The sequence below is a fragment of the Antechinus flavipes genome, chromosome 1 (genome assembly GCF_016432865.1).
Source record: "Antechinus flavipes isolate AdamAnt ecotype Samford, QLD, Australia chromosome 1, AdamAnt_v2, whole genome shotgun sequence".
Taxonomy (NCBI): domain Eukaryota; kingdom Metazoa; phylum Chordata; class Mammalia; order Dasyuromorphia; family Dasyuridae; genus Antechinus; species Antechinus flavipes.
This window is the reverse complement of record NC_067398.1, coordinates 431,085,344-431,105,249: the sequence shown is the minus strand read 5'-3', so window position 1 is coordinate 431,105,249 and position 19,906 is coordinate 431,085,344. Positions and strand designations below refer to the sequence as shown.

Here is a 19,906-nt window from a genome sequence, read left to right as displayed (position 1 = left end):
TTAACATCCTCCAAAGTATAACCTTTGATACATATTTTATTACTTAATGATTTTAACTCACATTAACCTCTCTCCTCTGAGTCCTTTTGCAATTAGGTCTCTTCTATAAAATGGGAAGGTTAAATCCTTTTCCTGACTCTGAGTTCATTGCTGTAATCCTTTATAATATTAGAATACATAGAGAAAGATGAAGGAATAATCCTAGTAGAGGATAAAAAAGATGGAGAGAGGAAATATAGGTAAAGAAAGAAAAGGAAAAGAATTAAATTCGGAATCTGATAACTTTTCAGGCCAATAAATGTAACTATGTATGTTTAGACCAAAATATTTCTTTGTTAGGAAGTATCAAAAAGTCCTGAAGAAAAAGTAACCTGGAAAACAAAGATCACAAAGAAATATCTTAACTGAGGAAAATAGTAATTCTCTTAATAGAAGATCTTTATATTTCTCTTAGGTTTGCCTTCCTTATAAATAATTTCCCACAATATGTCCTAAATGACCACAGTAACAATTATTGACTAATTGAAAAACAGAAGAGAACATGCTCACTTCTTCCATGATTTATCATGGCAAATTTATAAGGAAGTAAACATATAGAAAGGGCAAGGAAATTGCCTTCCAGGTTCTAAGGTCTTAAGGTAAAGAAAGTGGCTGGGCTATAAAGTGAAATATAGAAAAACTGAGCTGAAGAATTGAATTCTTTATTGTATAAGAAATTAGAAAGAAAAAGATGGAGGGGAAAAAGAAAAAGATGGAGAGGAAAAAAAAAGATGGAGAGAAAAAGAGTTAAATAAAAGAACAGTTTAATTGGGTGTTGTTAGCCTTTTGTCTATATCTGAAGGAACAAAGGGAACATTGTCCCATTGTCCCAGCTGTCCATGAGGTTCTAGGGCATTGTAAAATTGCCACTTACCTTGCTAATTTTGAACATTCGTTCTGTTGTTTCTTGTTTGTCGAATTCTTTTCGCCATTTTCCTTTGAAATAGATAGCATTCACAAGTACCAGAGAGGTCAGTGAATGAACAGAACCATGAGCTAGCAGGTCCACAATCTTACCTGTATTAAAACGTTAAAGAATAAATGTATTGTAGATATAGCCATAATCACATCTAAAACAAATGAGATAACATGTACAGCATTAATACAAACCTGAAATAGGTCTAGTTAGCCTCCTTCTTGTACTCTTCCTTCTCTTCATTATCATTATCATAATATTAATCATAAGATCGATCAAGAAATACACTAAGCAGGCTTTCAATCTACAATTTAATCAAGTATAATCATTTGCCTTCACATAGCATTGCCTCACAGTGATATAGTCTACAACTATTTCTCCATTAAATGTTATCAATGAAAAATTATATACTAAAATCTTTTCTATAATTTTCTATAATTTCTGAATACTATGGTTAGTTTGCAAGAAAGAATCATTTTCAAGTATATAGTATGCCTCCTTTCACCAAGTATGTTAAAGAAAAAGTCTCTTTACATCTCCAAAACGTATTAACATCTAGCATCTCATATAGACTCACAAAAATCCTACCAACTTTTTGATATGTTATGATAAACCTCCATGCATAGATAAAGAAACTGAGCCTTAAAAAAGTAAGGAGACTCATTCAAATTCACAGAGCTAGCAAGAGGCAGACCTTGGATTCCAGTTTTCTAACTTCAACTCTTTCCTTTTTTTTTTTTTTTTGTGGCTGTTATTTTTTTTAAACATGTTTTCCAAATTTATTTCACTAAATTTCCATATTTATTTCTTATTTATCTATTCATATTCACATTTATTCCATATACATTTCAGTAAATGTCCATATTTATTTCATTAAATATTTCATGATTACATACAAATGCAATTTTATATTTTATATTCATTTTTTAAAAAAAAAATTTAGTTCAACTGAGTAAGAAAAAAACTTCAGAGCCAGATGGATTTATAAATCAATTCTACCAAACATTTAAAGAATAACTAATTCAATATAATAAGACCTATTTGGAAAAATAAGCAAAGAAGGAGTCCTAACAAATTCTTTTTATGACACAAATAGGGTTTTTGCAAATAAACCAGGGAGAGCTAATAGAAAGAAAATGATAAGCCAATTTCACTAAAGAATACTCATGCAAAAATTTAAATTAAAAATTAGCAAAGAGATCACACCAAGCTATCATCAGAATGATATACTCTGACCAAGTGAAATTTATACCAGAAATGTAGGGCTGGTTCAATATTAGGAAAACAATTGGCATAATTTATCATATCAATAACAAAATAAAAAGAAACCATATGATTATCTCAATTGATGAAGAAATATCTTTTTAAAATATAGTATCCATTCCTATTAAAAACACTAGAGAGCAAAAGAATAAATGGAATTTTGCTTAAAATGATAAGCAACATCTATCTAACACCATCAGAAGCATTATATGTAATAAGAACCCAGAAGCATTCCCAATTAGATCAGCATTGAAAAAAGGATGTCTATTATTACCATCATTGTTTAATACTGAATTAGAAATGTTAGCATTAGTAGTAAGAGAAGAAAAAGAAATAGAAATAGAATAGGTAATAAGGAAATAAAACTATCACTTTTAGCAGATGTTAAGTAGGTATACTTAGAGAATCCTAGATAATCAATTAAAAATACTTGGAAAAATTAATAATTTTAGCAAAGTTGCAGGACATAAAACAAACCCACACAAATAATTGGCATTTTTATATGTTACCAATACAGCAGCAAGAGATAAATTCCATTTAAAATAAATGTAGAAAATATGAAATATTTGGGGGTCTACCTGCCAAAAATAAACCAAGGAAATGTGACAATACAATTACAAAACTTTTCACACAAATAAAGTCAGATCTAAACAATTGAAAAAAAACCAATTATTTGAGCTAATATAATAAAAATATAACTCTACTTAATTAGTCTAGTTCTTGAATGCTATGCCAATCAAACTGCCAAAAAATTATCTTATAGATCTAGGAAAAAATAATAAGATTCACCTGGAAAAATAAAAGGTCAAGAATATCAAGGGAATTAATAAAAAAAACTGCAGAGATGGTGACCTAGCAGTATCAGACTTAAAATTGTATAAAAAGTAGCAGTCTTCAAAATCATTTGGTACTGGCCAAATAATATATTGGTGGATCACTGAACAAATTGGGTACAATTGAAAAAATATCAATTGTTTGAGCTAATATAATAAAAATGATAACTACCTAAATTAGTCTATTTCTTGAATTTATGTCAATCAAACAGTCAAAAATTATCTTACAGATCTGGGAAAAAATAATAACAAGATTCACCTGGAAAAATAAAAGGTCAAGAATATCAAGGGAATTAATGAAAAACTGCAGAGATGGTGACCTAGCAGTATCAGACCAAAAATTGTATAAAAAGTAGCAGTCTTCAAAATCATTTGGTACTGGCCCAAGAAGTATATTGGTGGATCACTGGAACAAATTGGGTACATGAGACACAATATTAATGACCAGAGTAAACTATTGTTTGATAAATTCAAAGACTCCTGCTTCTGGAATAAGAAATCACTATTTGTCAAAAATTGATGGGAACTGGGAAAGAATATGGCAGAAACTAGGCAAAGACCAATATCTCACACTCTATTCCAAGATAAGATCAAATTTGATGCAAGGTTTAGACATACAGGGTGATACTATCAGCAAATTAGGAGAGCAAGTGATAGTTTACTTGTCTGATCTATGAAGAAAGAAAGAATTTCTAATCAAACAAAAAAAATAGAATACATTATAAAAAGCAAAATAGATAATTTTGATTATATAAAAATTATTTTTTTTTTGCACAAACAAGAGAAGGGAAGCAGAAAGATAGGAAACAAATTTTACAGTCAGTGTTTTAGATCAAGACTCCATTTCTAAAATATACAGAAAAATGAGTCAAATTTATAAGACAAGTCATTCCCCAGTTGTTTAGAGGGAAATGTTGGGAGGGCCAATCTAAGGATTTTCACTATTCTGATATCTTGTCTCCATCTCGAGAAGTTCCTAAACTCCCTTATTACTATACCATACGTTGAAAGAAATACTTGGCAATCACAAAAGTAATTCTGTGAGCTTCCACAAAAATGGCTAAATAGTAACCAATTTACAATGTATTTTGCTTAGAATTTAGAGGAAAGTGAAAATGCATCAATTTAAATATGATCATCAGAATAAAATATGTACAGCATGAATACATGTAAATACATATATTTAAAAGACTGTGGGAATTGAGTATAGTTCACAACATAGCATTTTCACACTTTTTGTTGTTGTTTGCATTTTATTTTGCTTCTCTCTCATTCTCTCTCTCTTTCTTTTTCTCTCTCTTTCTCTCTCTTTTTTTACTGATTTGATTTGATTTTCTTGTGCGGAACAATAATTGTACAAATATGCATGCATATATTGGATTTAACATATATTTCTATGTTTAACCATGTATAATATGTACTAGACTACTTAGCATATAGAGGTGGCCTGGGGTAAGGAGGGAAATTAGAACACAAGATTTTGCAAGGGCTAATGTTGAAGAATTGTCCATGCATATGTTTTGAAAAATAAAAAGCTTTAATAAAAATAAAATGCACATGTGAGTAATAAAAAAAAAAAGAAGAGGGTTCTATATGGGCTAGAATGAGGATATGGTAACATTGTTTGAGGTGGATAGAAAACTGTAGAAGATATCATAAATTGAGAAGTTTTAGATTCCTAATAGCAGAATGTTTATTTGAACCATTCAATAAATGGAGAAATGCATTGTGATTCATTTTACTGATTGATTATTACATTCAGATGGATAATTGATGCTGAGGACATTGAAAATCAGGGGAAAGAAAAAGAAAATTTAAAAACATTTAATGGACAGATTTTTGCTTACTTTTTAATGCTTAGAAATTACTCCTTTTTATTTGCAAAGGAGTTATCAAAATCAATAGTCACAAACTTTGAAATAACTGAAAAAAAAATCCCATGATTTCTTACAGTCAGTGTTTTAGATCAAGACTCCATTTCTAAAATATACAGAAAAATGAGTCAAATTTATAAGACAAGTCATTCCCCAGTTGTTTAGAGGGAAATGTTGGGAGGGCCAATCTAAGGATTTTCACTATTCTGATATCTTGTCTCCATCTCGAGAAGTTCCTAAACTCCCTTATTACTATACCATACGTTGAAAGAAATACTTGGCAATCACAAAAGTAATTCTGTGAGCTTCCACAAAAATGTCTAAATAGTAACCAATTTACAATGTATTTTGCTTAGAATTTAGAGGAAAGTGAAAATGCATCAATTTAAATATGATCATCAGAATAAAATATGTACAGCATGAATACATGTAAATACATATATTTAAAAGACTGTGGGAATTGAGTATAGTTCACAACATAGCATTTTCACACTTTTTGTTGTTGTTTGCATTTTATTTTGCTTCTCTCTCATTCTCTCTCTCTTTCTTTTTCTCTCTCTTTCTTTCTCTCTCTTTTTTTACTGATTTGATTTGATTTTCTTGTGCGGAACAATAATTGTACAAATATGCATGCATATATTGGATTTAACATATATTTCTATGTTTAACCATGTATAATATGTACTAGACTACTTAGCATATAGAGGTGGCCTGGGGTAAGGAGGGAAATTAGAACACAAGATTTTGCAAGGGCTAATGTTGAAGAATTGTCCATGCATATGTTTTGAAAAATAAAAAGCTTTAATAAAAATAAAATGCACATGTGAGTAATAAAAAAAAGAAGAGGGTTCTATATGGGCTAGAATGAGGATATGGTAACATTGTTTGAGGTGGATAGAAAACTGTAGAAGATATCATAAATTGAGAAGTTTTAGATTCCTAATAGCAGAATGTTTATTTGAACCATTCAATAAATGGAGAAATGCATTGTGATTCATTTTACTGATTGATTATTACATTCAGATGGATAATTGATGCTGAGGACATTGAAAATCAGGGGAAAGAAAAAGAAAATTTAAAAACATTTAATGGACAGATTTTTGCTTACTTTTTAATGCTTAGAAATTACTCCTTTTTATTTGCAAAGGAGTTATCAAAATCAATAGTCACAAACTTTGAAATAACTGAAAAAAAAATCCCATGATTTCTTACCTTCAGTCTTTTCTTTTACCCACTTATTTATATGTTTTCTTGCTTTCTCAGATGCATTAACAAAGTCAAGTTCTTCCATATTTGAATGGTAGAATTTCTGACACGATTCCAGGAAAGACTAAACAGTAGGATAAACAATATACATAAGTCCAAAATTAAATTTCATCATTACATTGCCTGAAAACTTTGGATTCCTTTTTCCTAACAGTCACAAAAATGTTACAGATCACCATAAATTGACCCCAAATATTTGTATTTGACTTTCAATAACTTTTAAGTCTTTAACTAAAGGAAACAAATGGCTTACAAATTAGATGTTAGGGCTTGTTAAATACCTTTAAGTTTTATTAGCACAAAATGGTCATTGTAAAAGCAAGATTATGCTCAGGAAATCCAAAGGAAGATTAATGATGTAGCAATGTTCTTTAATAAATCAATAAATTATTATTTAAAAGTCAATTGCCAGAATAAGATGATTAATTCAAGCATTCATTGTTTGTAGGATCAAAGAATCATAGATTTTGAATTAAAAGATTTAAAAAATATTAGTCCACCCCTTCCATCTTTGCAGAGGACAAACTGAGGCTCAAATAGATAACTTGTCCAGATAACAAATAGCAGAGGTAAGATTTGAAGTTTTAAGTGCTGTGTTCACTGTTAATCCTTAAAAATTATGTAAACTAACACTATGTTTCCCAGGTTGATTAACTTTTTTAAATAGTTCAAACTGAATTTTTAATAGCATGACAGAAGAGATATTCTGCTTATCTTTCTTTTATCTTTTCTTTTCTTAAATTGAAAATGTCATTAATTTTCTTAAGTTGATACAGGGAGATATAATGGACAAGACTTACTGAGATAAAATCATAAGTCTTTTCTCCAAAGAGCCTGTTGGCAATTCTTAGCAGGCATTGTTCATCAGATTTATTTGCTTCTTCAAGAAAAGACTGGAAATTGTGGTGGATATCAGTACCTTTGTTTAAAGAAAGAACCTGTTTAGAAGGAAAAAAAAAACTATAATTTTAGTACTGTTTTCCTTTCTTTTAAAACAAAAAAGAAATCATTAAAGAAAAATCAACTAAAAGTTCCACAGAGACTGAAAGCATCTAAAAATAAGATTTGAGGACATCACTCACCTATTCTATAAACTTTGTTAGCCCCCTATTGCCTTTAGAAAGAAATATAAATCTTTGTTTAACATTTAAAGCCCTTTACAACCTGTTTCCAACCTAACTTTCTAGACTTATTTTAAATTATTATATTTCTTATCTTTGCCTTTCTCATTCCTTCCTCCATTTCCCCCTAAATTGACCTAGTTATTCCTCATATCAAGGTAAGAAGCTAAGATTACTCTGCATTGGTAATCTTGGGCACATTTCTACCATATTGTGCTTCATTTCCCTCACTCTCTATGGCTGCACTATTGACAAAGCTCAGCTCCTTTGAGGAGCGACTTTGGGGAAGTACAATGTTTCATATAGTTTCCTTTGGCTTATTTTCATTTTGTTTTTTGTTTATTTGTTTTTTGTTAGTTCCCAGTACCTGTTGTATCTGTGCAGCAGTATTTCCCTTAGCCCCCTCTAAGACCATTGCCAGGGCACAGTAGAGGCTCAGGGGAGAAAAAAACACATTCTGTGAGCTGTCTTTTTCACTAATTTCTTTAAAAACATTCAAGGTAAAAGTGTTGATTGCTTCAGAGAGAGCAGCCATCACAGCAAACCTACAATGAGAAGACAAAGAGACATAATACACGAACATGAGATATTTCTGTTTGTATCCAAGTCTTCCATTTTGAATCTATATCATCTCCAATAACACATCTTTAATAATAATAATAATGAAGTGTATTTACATAAAATTTTATGTTTATAAAGCACTTGACATATTAATTCATTTTATTTTAAAAGCAACCCAGAAAGGTAGTTGATATCATTTTGCTCATTTTACAGATGAGGAAACTGAGGCAAACATAGGTGAATCAAATTGCCCCAAGTCATACTGCTCGTTAGATTCAGGTCTTCTTCACTGCCTCCACTATTATATTCACTGTAGGACATAATGGCCTCCCTAAATGAACAAAATAATAAAAATAAAAAATAGGATGCTAGAAAACACTAATAAACTCAGCTTTGTTGCCTATTATTATCATTATGACTTATCTAGAAAATGCTTTGATGTTACTAGAGACATTGTTATCAATTTCTTGCTCCCCAAATGAAAATATAACTAATTAATAATATTTCTTTCTGATCTCCTATACACGTTATCAGCTTCCTTATTTCTGTGCAGGTGTTCCTGAAGTTTAGACTTGTTGTTTAAAATGCCACTCATGTTATCTACATATAGCCTAACTTTCTGCTGAATCTTATTTCAAATGCCATCTCTACTACAAAGCTCTCCCAATCACTTTATTTAAAAATGGTCTCTATATGCAATCCCCAAAAAATTACCTGCAACAATTTCCTGGATGCATCACATGACACTTATCCCACAATCCTTTGTCTGGTTAATACTTATGTGGATAAGACTTCCATATGATCTCTTCTTGAAATGAAGAGCTGTTTCTTTTGCCCCAAGGGAAGCAACAGGTTCATTGTTCCAAAGGGGTAAGGACCAAGAATATGGTGGGAATTGGGCAGATATTTAAACTAGGGCCAACAAATGGAAGAGTAGCAAAAGATAAGACATAATGGTATTTACAATGGGTTTTTTTTTCCTTCTAACAGAAAGAAGTCAAGTTGAGAAAGTCATGATAAATGGAAGAAAATCATGAACAGATCTAAGTAAGTATAAGGTGGAGACCAGGCAAGTCAAAAGCAGAGAGAAACAGTGTTAAGGTCAGAATCAGGGTCTAGACTAATCAGACAGGTTAAAGAAGTATCACTAATCAACAGAAGTAAAGAATTCTGATTTTAGCAAAGAAGCTGCTTACTCCCCTTATTCTTATATACTGAAAGCTGGGATGTATTATGTGTAGAAAAGGAAGCAAAGTCAGGGAGGAATCTTTCCTCTCTTTAGAATCAGAGTGATTACTGAGATAAGTCACACCTTTTACAGCATCTATGTCAGCACAAAGCCAAAATCAAAGAATCACAGAAGAGATAGAAGAGATGTCCAAAGCTATCCAGTCAAACCCATATCGAAAAAGTGGTCATTTCACAAGAAGGATGATTACTTCTCAGGACAATACATCCCAATTTTAAAGAATTCCAGTTTGGGGGATGCTTTTAGTACATTAAACCTAAACCTACCTCTCTGTATCCTCTACCTTTTGCTCTGAGTTCTGCCCTCTCAAACCAAGCAGAGTTAAGTCTAATCTCTTACCAATTTTTCAAACACTTGAAGATAGCTATCTTGTGTCTACTGACCTCTCTCTTCCAAAATAAACATTCCCAGTTCCTTCTTGCAAAGTACCTTCTTTTTCTACCCAGTTCACCCTCCCCTGGACATTCAGATGTGATCCTGAGGATTAGTGACAAGGCAGCAGCATAGCAGTGGGATAGATCAGAGTCAGGAGAAGGGCCTTCAAGTCCCAGCTCTGCACTCACTATCAATATGTCCTTGGACTTGGTATTTAATCTCTATGGGTCTCAGTTTCCTTATCTGCAAAATGAGGGGCTTGAACAATATCATCTCCAAAGAGTAGCTGTTACTGCCTTCCCGTTGCAGGATGTGACTCTCCTAAAGCAGCCTATGCTTGTACCAATTAGTTTTCCTATTGTTTTGACATATTGGTGACCCATATGGAACTTTCTATCTACAAAACCCTCAGATTGTTTTCATGGAACCACTGACTAGTTCTATAAACTTTTCTTGTGTTGATGAACTTGCTTTCTTGCACTACTTGTAAATGACAGAACAAAAATTGTCGGTAGGAAGATCATGATGCAATAGTCTGTCAGTTACATGATGGCATCCCTGCCCAGGTTCTGGACAATGGATGATGCTCTTGAGCTTTCTCAATCACCAGGGAGTGAAACAAAGCTGTGTGCTCACTCCCATGCTTTTCAGCATGATGTCAAACGCCTTCAAATGCCTTTAGGAACATGGTATCAAAGTCAGTTGCTGCCCTGGTGATTAATTCTTCAATTTGAAAAGGCCACAAGAGAAACCTAAAGTGGAGGGAATTTGGGTGCATGATTTTTTGTTTGCAGATGATTGGGCACTCAGTGCAGCCTCTGAAGCTGAGATGTACCAAAGTATGGATAGATTCAATGCTGCTTGGACTAATTTTGTCCTAACAAGTAACACCAAGAAAACCCAGATGCTCTATCAGCCAGCACCGTAGTCTCCATCTGTGGAACCATTTGTTATAGCAAATGGAGTTTTGAATGCTGTCAATAAGTTGACTTTCCATGGCAGTATACATTGCAGTGATATAAATACTGATAATGAGCTTGACACACACAATGCAGAATCTAACTCAGTGTCTGGGAGGTCAAGAGGGAAAGTGTGGAAGAGGAGTATTAGACTGACTACCAAACTGAAGGTCTACAGAGCTGACTGTAAGGGTTAAAAAGCCTCTAGGAGCAAGGAATGCAGTTCAAGACATGTGAGAGGACCTGAGGGATGAGAGGTACCAAGGCACAGGCAAGTCCTACATGGACATGGGGCATAGTCCCAGGAGCTGGTGTCTGACCCAAAGTACCACGTCTCCCTCCTTAGTGCTCTTAAAGCCTAGCACACCTCCCTCCCTCTTCTTGGGCCAATCTCATTATGCCAGGTTCCTAGAGGACCTCACCTTCCCCCAGATCCTCAGGGGGGTATAAATATGTGCTGTCTAAGCATAAAGTTCTCTTTCGCTTCATCCCTATCTCCTAGTGTTCTGTCTCTATGAGATCCAGGTTGGTGCCCAAAGATGGGTAAATGTGGTCTAACTGTACCTTTGATGGATGGATGTTAAGAGTAGCTCAAAGAGGAGCTACCAAGTTAGAGTAGTCCATTGGGCCGCTACAAGTGGTGCCCAAAGAGGGACAATTTTTGGCTAGGACCTTACCTTGTAGCAGACCTACAGATGGGAAGAGAGACAGAACTCTGCTCTAGAGTGAGTAGAAAGTTAGGAAAATGGGACAAATTGATGTGAGGGTCCCAAACCAGGAGGTACCATGGAAAGAAGCTTATAGAACAGTAAAGCAAGCAGGATTGGGAATGGATTTTAAAAAGTGGGAGGAAGGAGGTAGTCAGATGGCTCCCTATGATAAGGAAACTCCAGGAGCCATCCCTGAACAACATTAAGTGATTGGGGGCACTTTAAGAGGTACAAGCCACAATCCATTAAAAGTAAATAATGAAGTGCAAACGGAGAGTCATAAAACAAATGAGAATCACAAAACAAATGAGGGTCATGAATTGGCACTCACCGGGACCAGCCGTGCCCATAAAATGGAGCCTGTAGAAGTTAGCTGTGGGAAAGAATCAGGAAGTAAACAGAAAATGAAATGGGGTGGATATGATGTGAAAGAAGGAAGAGGTAGTGAGGAAGAAGCAGGAAGTGGATATGACAGCACATGAGGGGGCAGGAGTAAGATGAGTTATGAGAAAATAAACAGAGAGACATATGACCTTGAAGTAAAGGATGGTGATGAGAGGAGGGAAGGAGAAAGCTCCTTCTCCAAGACATGGCCTTCTCCCTCATCCCCCACCCTCCCTGAAGAGATATATCTCTTGTCCGCTCTCTTTGTGAAGGCTTTGGAGATTCCCAGATAAGTTCAGGACAAATAATACAGATAGCTAGAAGGTATGAAAGAAATAAGGATCAGTGTATGCAGCTGTGTCCCAGTGTGCCCAAAGAACATTGAGCAAAATTCAAGCTTCTGGAAAGCAGAAGCCTTCAATGACTAGAATTAAACAGGGCCCAGATGAATCTTTTCCTGAGTTTGTGTCCCGTCTACAGGTGGCTGTTGAGAGGTCAGTGGGCAGAGGATAGGCCTCCAGCTTCCTTATACAGAAATTGGCAATGAAGAACGCTAATACTAACTGCCAGAAGGCCATACTTACTGTACATGGGGAGCCTGGCCTGGAAGAGATGATAAAGAGATGTGAGAATGTCGGCTCTAGGGCCTTTCAAATGGATGCCCTCATGGATGCTATATCTACAGGGGTTGCAGCAGAAGACCTGCCCTGGCAGTTTGCAGCCAAATGGGGATATTACAACCCCTGGTGGTCGCAGGTCTTAGGTATAATTTATGGGGCAGGTATATTTTGAAGGCTTGTGGGGCCGCAATTTATATACCACCTCCACAGGATTTTTAATTGGGATCTTTGGGGGTTTGGGCACCCCCTTTCATATCACGCCCACACCATTAACATGGAAATCTAACACCCTGGTTTGGGTACCCCAATGGCCTTTCTCAGCTTATAAAGCTCAAGCCTTATGTGAAATTATGCAACAACAGTTGAAGGCCAGACATATAGAATATGTGTCCATGGAATAGCCCTGTATTTATCATAAAGAAAAAATCTGGAAAATTCAGAATGCTAATGGACCTTATTGAACCTACAGGAGCCTAGAGCCTCGCACGCCATCTCCTAATCCAGTGCCCACCAGCTGGCCAATTATAGTAATAGACATACAAGATTGTTTCTTCCCCATCCCTCTGATTCTAGAGGATAAGAAAAGATTTGTTTTACTATTCCCTCTATAAACAATGCAGGACCTGATCTGCACTACGAATGGAAGGTACTCTCCCAAGGGATGTTTACAGTAGCCCCTTTGTGTTAGATGTATGTAGCGCAAGAGCTAGAGCCAATTAAGAAGATGTGGCTTCATGCCATGATATTGCATTACATGGATGATATACTGTTATCAGTGAGCAGTGGGAAAGATCCCTCTGCCCTGCTGAAGGAGACCATGAGAGTTCTCACTCAACATGGACTGGTAGTAGCCCCAGAAAAGATCCAATATAACTACCCCATCATTTACCTGGGACTCCGCATGGGGACTTCTACAGTTACTAATCAGATACCTAACTTACACTTAGACAAGGTGAATACTCTGAACCTATTTCAGAAACTGGTTGGACAAATTCAATGGTTAAGGGCTCGTGCCCCTATTCCTATTTCTTTGGCGCAGCCTTTATATGACATCTTGAAAGGATGTAAGAGACACTGAGCCCATTAATATCATATCAGACAGCTTATATGCTGTCCGAGTGCTCAGAGGCCTGGAGAATGCTGTCCTACAACCTCAGAATTCTTCAGCTGCTGACCTTCTTGCTGACTTACAGCTGATTTTACAGACTAGGAAACATCCTATTTACATCCTGCATGCATATTCTCACTAATGCTGTGCAGGAGGCCTATTTGCTGGCAATGAGGTAGCAGACCGTGCTTTACAATGCTCCCTTCTCACAGTCGACATACTCCCTGAACGTGCCTGTGAATTTCTTTACTTACCCACTAATTCTCTATGTCACCTTTATGGCCTCACCGGGAACAAGTCTGACAGACAGGGAAGCAGTGTGTTCAGTTTCTCCCTCCTCCACCTAGTAAAAGAGTTAATCCCCGGGGGATTATTCCCCATTGACTTGTGGCAAATGAATGTGACACATGTGGGCCGTGTGGCCATCCAGGTCTATATTGGCAATTTTCTAAATTCCTTTGGGCCACAGTGGCCTCCCGGGAGAACATTCCTTTGGTCATTAAACATTTGTATAATTACTTCTCCTCTCACAGAGTTCCTAACACCTTAAAGACCAACAATGAGCCAGCTTATACCTCTAAGCAGATGGCCACCTTCCTCACCACATTCTTCATTAAACTTGTTACTGGGATTCCCTATAATCCACAGGGTCAGGCCCTCAAGGAATGGGCCCATCGTACTCTGAAAAGCCATCCCTCTTAAACAGAAAGCGGGAGGAAGTAGACAGAATCCCCAATGGCCCACATAAGTGAATGTGGATAAGACCTTATATATTTACAATTTTTTGTGCATAGCTAGGGATACCAGCTTAGGGATGATACATTTGGCACAGTCTTATAGACAAGACAGAAAACTAAGCTCCATAAAAACAGCGCTTCAAGTACTGCAGAACATTCAAAAGGTCCTTTGGAAGGATGAGGAAGGACATTGGCAAGGTCCATCCTTAGTACCTTGGAGAGGGTCGGGATATTTATGTGTTGCAAATCCTGATGAGGAAGGCCGTTGGATTCCAGAAAGAAGGACAAGGAAAATTGCCCCTATTAAAACAGGGGCTGAAAAAAAAAAGAGAAGGAAATGACCCAAGAGATGCCCGAAACAGTGCCATAGCAGAGAGATGACCACCCTTGCCGGACTGGCTTAGTGATTGGATCCAACAAACTTCCCTTCCCAATCCCTTCTATTGTATCCCATGGGCTCTTATGTAGCGATTTTGTATTGTTACTTCTTTTGCTTTTGCCTACTTTGCTAGGATGCTTTATACGTAGTCTTTAAAAAAAATTCTTTAGAGGTGCTTATGGAAGAGTTTCTCATTCATCAACATGAGAACACTTGGTCTTATCAATAAAAGAGGGGGAGATGTAAGGGTTAAAAAGCCTCTAGAAGCAAGGAATGCATTTCAAGGCATGTGGGAGGATCTGAGGGATGAGAGATTCCCAGGTGCAGTCAGAGTCCTATGTGGGGGTGGGGCATAACCCTAGGAGGCGGTGTCTGACCCCAGGTATCATGTCTCCCTCCTTAGTGCTCTCAAAGCCTAACATGCCACTTCTCTATTCTCGGGCCAATCCCATTATGCCAGGTTCCTAGAGGACCTTCCTTTCCCCAGATCCTCAGGGGGGTATAAATATGTGCTATCTGAAAATAAAGTTCTCTTTCGTTTCACCCTTACCTCCTGGTGGTCTGTCTCTATGGGATCCGGGTTGGTGCCCACAGATGGGTAAGTGTAATCTAGCCACACCTTCAATGGAATGGCATTAAGAGTAGCTCAAAGGGGAGCTACCAGGTTACAGTAGTCTATAGGGGCGCTATAGCTGATCTCATTGTTGTATGACTGTGAAACCTGGACAATGTACTAAATCAAGAAACTGAATCACTTCCTTTTGACTTCTTTTGAGAAGATCCTGAAGATCCCCTGGCAGAATAAGATACCAGAAACTGAGATCTTTTCTTAAACTAAATTGCCTAGCATTTAGACTTTGCTGTAGAGAGCACAATGTGCTGTTGGGCTGCTCACAGCATTTGAATATTAAATATACTTACCAAAAAGACTTTTTTATGGAGAGCTTACACAGGGCAAGCACTCACAAGGTAGTCAGAAAAAAGCAATCCAAGGATACTTTTTGTCATGGAAGATATTGGCCCAGGACCACTCAATGGGTCTTGCCATCATCAGAGAAGGTGCTGAGCAAAGCAGAGTTGACTTAGTTCAGAAGACATGTGAGATGTGCAAAGTTGGAGAATTCACCCCAATTGTTCAAAAGATCTATTTGTGTCCAACCCATGGCAGAATATTCCAAGTTCCTATTAGTCTGATCAGCCACAGTCAGAAACACTAACTTGACTCTAACATAGTGATATCTTTTTGGATCTCTTCAGAACAAAGTATAACAATTGATGGAGACAGCAAAAGAGCACTCAGCTGCTCTTGATGAGATCCTAATTCTCAGTCCAGATAAACTACACCCTTGGGTGCCAAAAGAATTGGCAATGGGATTGCAGAGTCACAGTTTGTGATATTTTTTAAATTACGGTAAGAAGCAGAACTCACTTCAGGGATCCTGATTCATGTCAGCATCCTGCCCTACAAATAATCCAATTAGAATGTTTGTTCCCAGTAATTCTTTTTGTTCTTCCAAGCTATGATCCATTTGGTAAGCAATTTAATTATTTCCCCCTGCTGCTGCTAACAAAACCCTTTCACCTAATTCTTCTCCACCCTTTCACAGTGTTTTGCTACAGACAGAAATCATATGCAACTACTATTTTCCTCTGTATCCTTAGAAACCTATCTGTACCAACTTTCTTTTTTCCTGGTCCCATTCTCCCTGGGTTCACTGTTTTCTTGAACTCTACATATTTCCCTACATTTCTACTTAGTGTGACATGCACTTTGCAGTCAGAGGACTGAGGTTCATATCCTGGGTTAGTCACCCTGGGGAAGCGATAATATCTTTCTGGGCATTTGTTTCCTTATTTACAAAATAAGCAGATTAGACTAAATGACCTATCTATATCTAAATAAGTGATTCTAGGATTCTACAATATCCTTTCACACTCCTAGTAAAAACTAGAACCTGACTTTCCAGAGAGGAGTAGTAGTTAGTCTCCACTCCAATGTTTTTGAACAGCAATCATTGTTAGCCTTTCTTCTTTAAAGTTTTGTTTTGGGCCTCTCTTTTCCCTCACACTCTAATTTGTGGACTACCAGATTATTCTGCTAGGATCAGCTGGCTCACTTTTCCTGATATATATATATATATATATATATATATATATATTATATATATATATATATATATATATATATATATATATATTATATATATATATGTGTGTGTGTGTGTGTGTGTGTGTGTGTGTGTGTGTATATATATATATATACACACACATATATATATATGTATATATATATATATATATTCACACCAGTCCTTGTGATACTAATATTACAATTCAACTTTTTGTATTCCCACAATCTCCATCTCCACACTATTTTCACTCCAAATAAGATGCAGAGCTGGTGTCTGACCCAAAGTACCACGTCTCCCTCCTTAGTGCTCTTAAAGCCTAGCACACCTCCCTCCCTCTTCTTGGGCCAATCTCATTATGCCAGGTTCCTAGAGGACCTCACCTTCCCCCAGATCCTCAGGGGGGTATAAATATGTGCTGTCTAAGCATAAAGTTCTCTTTCGCTTCATCCCTATCTCCTAGTGTTCTGTCTCTATGAGATCCAGGTTGGTGCCCAAAGATGGGTAAATGTGGTCTAACTGTACCTTTGATGGATGGATGTTAAGAGTAGCTCAAAGAGGAGCTACCAAGTTAGAGTAGTCCATTGGGCCGCTACAAGTGGTGCCCAAAGAGGGACAATTTTTGGCTAGGACCTTACCTTGTAGCAGACCTACAGATGGGAAGAGAGACAGAACTCTGCTCTAGAGTGAGTAGAAAGTTAGGAAAATGGGACAAATTGATGTGAGGGTCCCAAACCAGGAGGTACCATGGAAAGAAGCTTATAGAACAGTAAAGCAAGCAGGATTGGGAATGGATTTTAAAAAGTGGGAGGAAGGAGGTAGTCAGATGGCTCCCTATGATAAGGAAACTCCAGGAGCCATCCCTGAACAACATTAAGTGATTGGGGGCACTTTAAGAGGTACAAGCCACAATCCATTAAAAGTAAATAATGAAGTGCAAACGGAGAGTCATAAAACAAATGAGAATCACAAAACAAATGAGGGTCATGAATTGGCACTCACCGGGACCAGCCGTGCCCATAAAATGGAGCCTGTAGAAGTTAGCTGTGGGAAAGAATCAGGAAGTAAACAGAAAATGAAATGGGGTGGATATGATGTGAAAGAAGGAAGAGGTAGTGAGGAAGAAGCAGGAAGTGGATATGACAGCACATGAGGGGGCAGGAGTAAGATGAGTTATGAGAAAATAAACAGAGAGACATATGACCTTGAAGTAAAGGATGGTGATGAGAGGAGGGAAGGAGAAAGCTCCTTCTCCAAGACATGGCCTTCTCCCTCATCCCCCACCCTCCCTGAAGAGATATATCTCTTGTCCGCTCTCTTTGTGAAGGCTTTGGAGATTCCCAGATAAGTTCAGGACAAATAATACAGATAGCTAGAAGGTATGAAAGAAATAAGGATCAGTGTATGCAGCTGTGTCCCAGTGTGCCCAAAGAACATTGAGCAAAATTCAAGCTTCTGGAAAGCAGAAGCCTTCAATGACTAGAATTAAACAGGGCCCAGATGAATCTTTTCCTGAGTTTGTGTCCCGTCTACAGGTGGCTGTTGAGAGGTCAGTGGGCAGAGGATAGGCCTCCAGCTTCCTTATACAGAAATTGGCAATGAAGAACGCTAATACTAACTGCCAGAAGGCCATACTTACTGTACATGGGGAGCCTGGCCTGGAAGAGATGATAAAGAGATGTGAGAATGTCGGCTCTAGGGCCTTTCAAATGGATGCCCTCATGGATGCTATATCTACAGGGGTTGCAGCAGAAGACCTGCCCTGGCAGTTTGCAGCCAAATGGGGATATTACAACCCCTGGTGGTCGCAGGTCTTAGGTATAATTTATGGGGCAGGTATATTTTGAAGGCTTGTGGGGCCGCAATTTATATACCACCTCCACAGGATTTTTAATTGGGATCTTTGGGGGTTTGGGCACCCCCTTTCATATCACGCCCACACCATTAACATGGAAATCTAACACCCTGGTTTGGGTACCCCAATGGCCTTTCTCAGCTTATAAAGCTCAAGCCTTATGTGAAATTATGCAACAACAGTTGAAGGCCAGACATATAGAATATGTGTCCATGGAATAGCCCTGTATTTATCATAAAGAAAAAATCTGGAAAATTCAGAATGCTAATGGACCTTATTGAACCTACAGGAGCCTAGAGCCTCGCACGCCATCTCCTAATCCAGTGCCCACCAGCTGGCCAATTATAGTAATAGACATACAAGATTGTTTCTTCCCCATCCCTCTGATTCTAGAGGATAAGAAAAGATTTGTTTTACTATTCCCTCTATAAACAATGCAGGACCTGATCTGCACTACGAATGGAAGGTACTCTCCCAAGGGATGTTTACAGTAGCCCCTTTGTGTTAGATGTATGTAGCGCAAGAGCTAGAGCCAATTAAGAAGATGTGGCTTCATGCCATGATATTGCATTACATGGATGATATACTGTTATCAGTGAGCAGTGGGAAAGATCCCTCTGCCCTGCTGAAGGAGACCATGAGAGTTCTCACTCAACATGGACTGGTAGTAGCCCCAGAAAAGATCCAATATAACTACCCCATCATTTACCTGGGACTCCGCATGGGGACTTCTACAGTTACTAATCAGATACCTAACTTACACTTAGACAAGGTGAATACTCTGAACCTATTTCAGAAACTGGTTGGACAAATTCAATGGTTAAGGGCTCGTGCCCCTATTCCTATTTCTTTGGCGCAGCCTTTATATGACATCTTGAAAGGATGTAAGAGACACTGAGCCCATTAATATCATATCAGACAGCTTATATGCTGTCCGAGTGCTCAGAGGCCTGGAGAATGCTGTCCTACAACCTCAGAATTCTTCAGCTGCTGACCTTCTTGCTGACTTACAGCTGATTTTACAGACTAGGAAACATCCTATTTACATCCTGCATGCATATTCTCACTAATGCTGTGCAGGAGGCCTATTTGCTGGCAATGAGGTAGCAGACCGTGCTTTACAATGCTCCCTTCTCACAGTCGACATACTCCCTGAACGTGCCTGTGAATTTCTTTACTTACCCACTAATTCTCTATGTCACCTTTATGGCCTCACCCGGGAACAAGTCTGACAGACAGGGAAGCAGTGTGTTCAGTTTCTCCCTCCTCCACCTAGTAAAAGAGTTAATCCCCGGGGGATTATTCCCCATTGACTTGTGGCAAATGAATGTGACACATGTGGGCCGTGTGGCCATCCAGGTCTATATTGGCAATTTTCTAAATTCCTTTGGGCCACAGTGGCCTCCCGGGAGAACATTCCTTTGGTCATTAAACATTTGTATAATTACTTCTCCTCTCACAGAGTTCCTAACACCTTAAAGACCAACAATGAGCCAGCTTATACCTCTAAGCAGATGGCCACCTTCCT

The 19,906-nt window shown here is 37.4% G+C and overlaps 1 protein-coding gene across 9 annotated transcripts in view; it reads right to left on the bottom strand.

The window, feature by feature from the left end:
* The window catches only part of LOC127543695 (serpin B6-like), a 236,161-nt gene that overhangs the window by 38,245 nt on the left and 178,010 nt on the right, over window positions 1-19,906 (bottom strand). For 3 of the 9 annotated variants that reach the window (XM_051969945.1, XM_051969937.1, XM_051969936.1), the window contains exon 2: window positions 7,680-7,857. The exons of 3 other annotated variants lie outside the window; for them this stretch is intronic. In XM_051969945.1, coding sequence (XP_051825905.1) covers window positions 7,680-7,847 — 168 coding nt within the window. In that variant the 5' untranslated portion in view covers window positions 7,848-7,857. Of the gene's footprint in view, window positions 1-913; window positions 1,057-6,137; window positions 6,256-6,991; window positions 7,130-7,679; window positions 7,858-11,497; window positions 11,529-17,525; window positions 17,557-19,906 lie in introns of those variants that run through there. 3 more of the 9 variants (XM_051969948.1, XM_051969946.1, XM_051969947.1) reach the window with 3 other exon arrangements.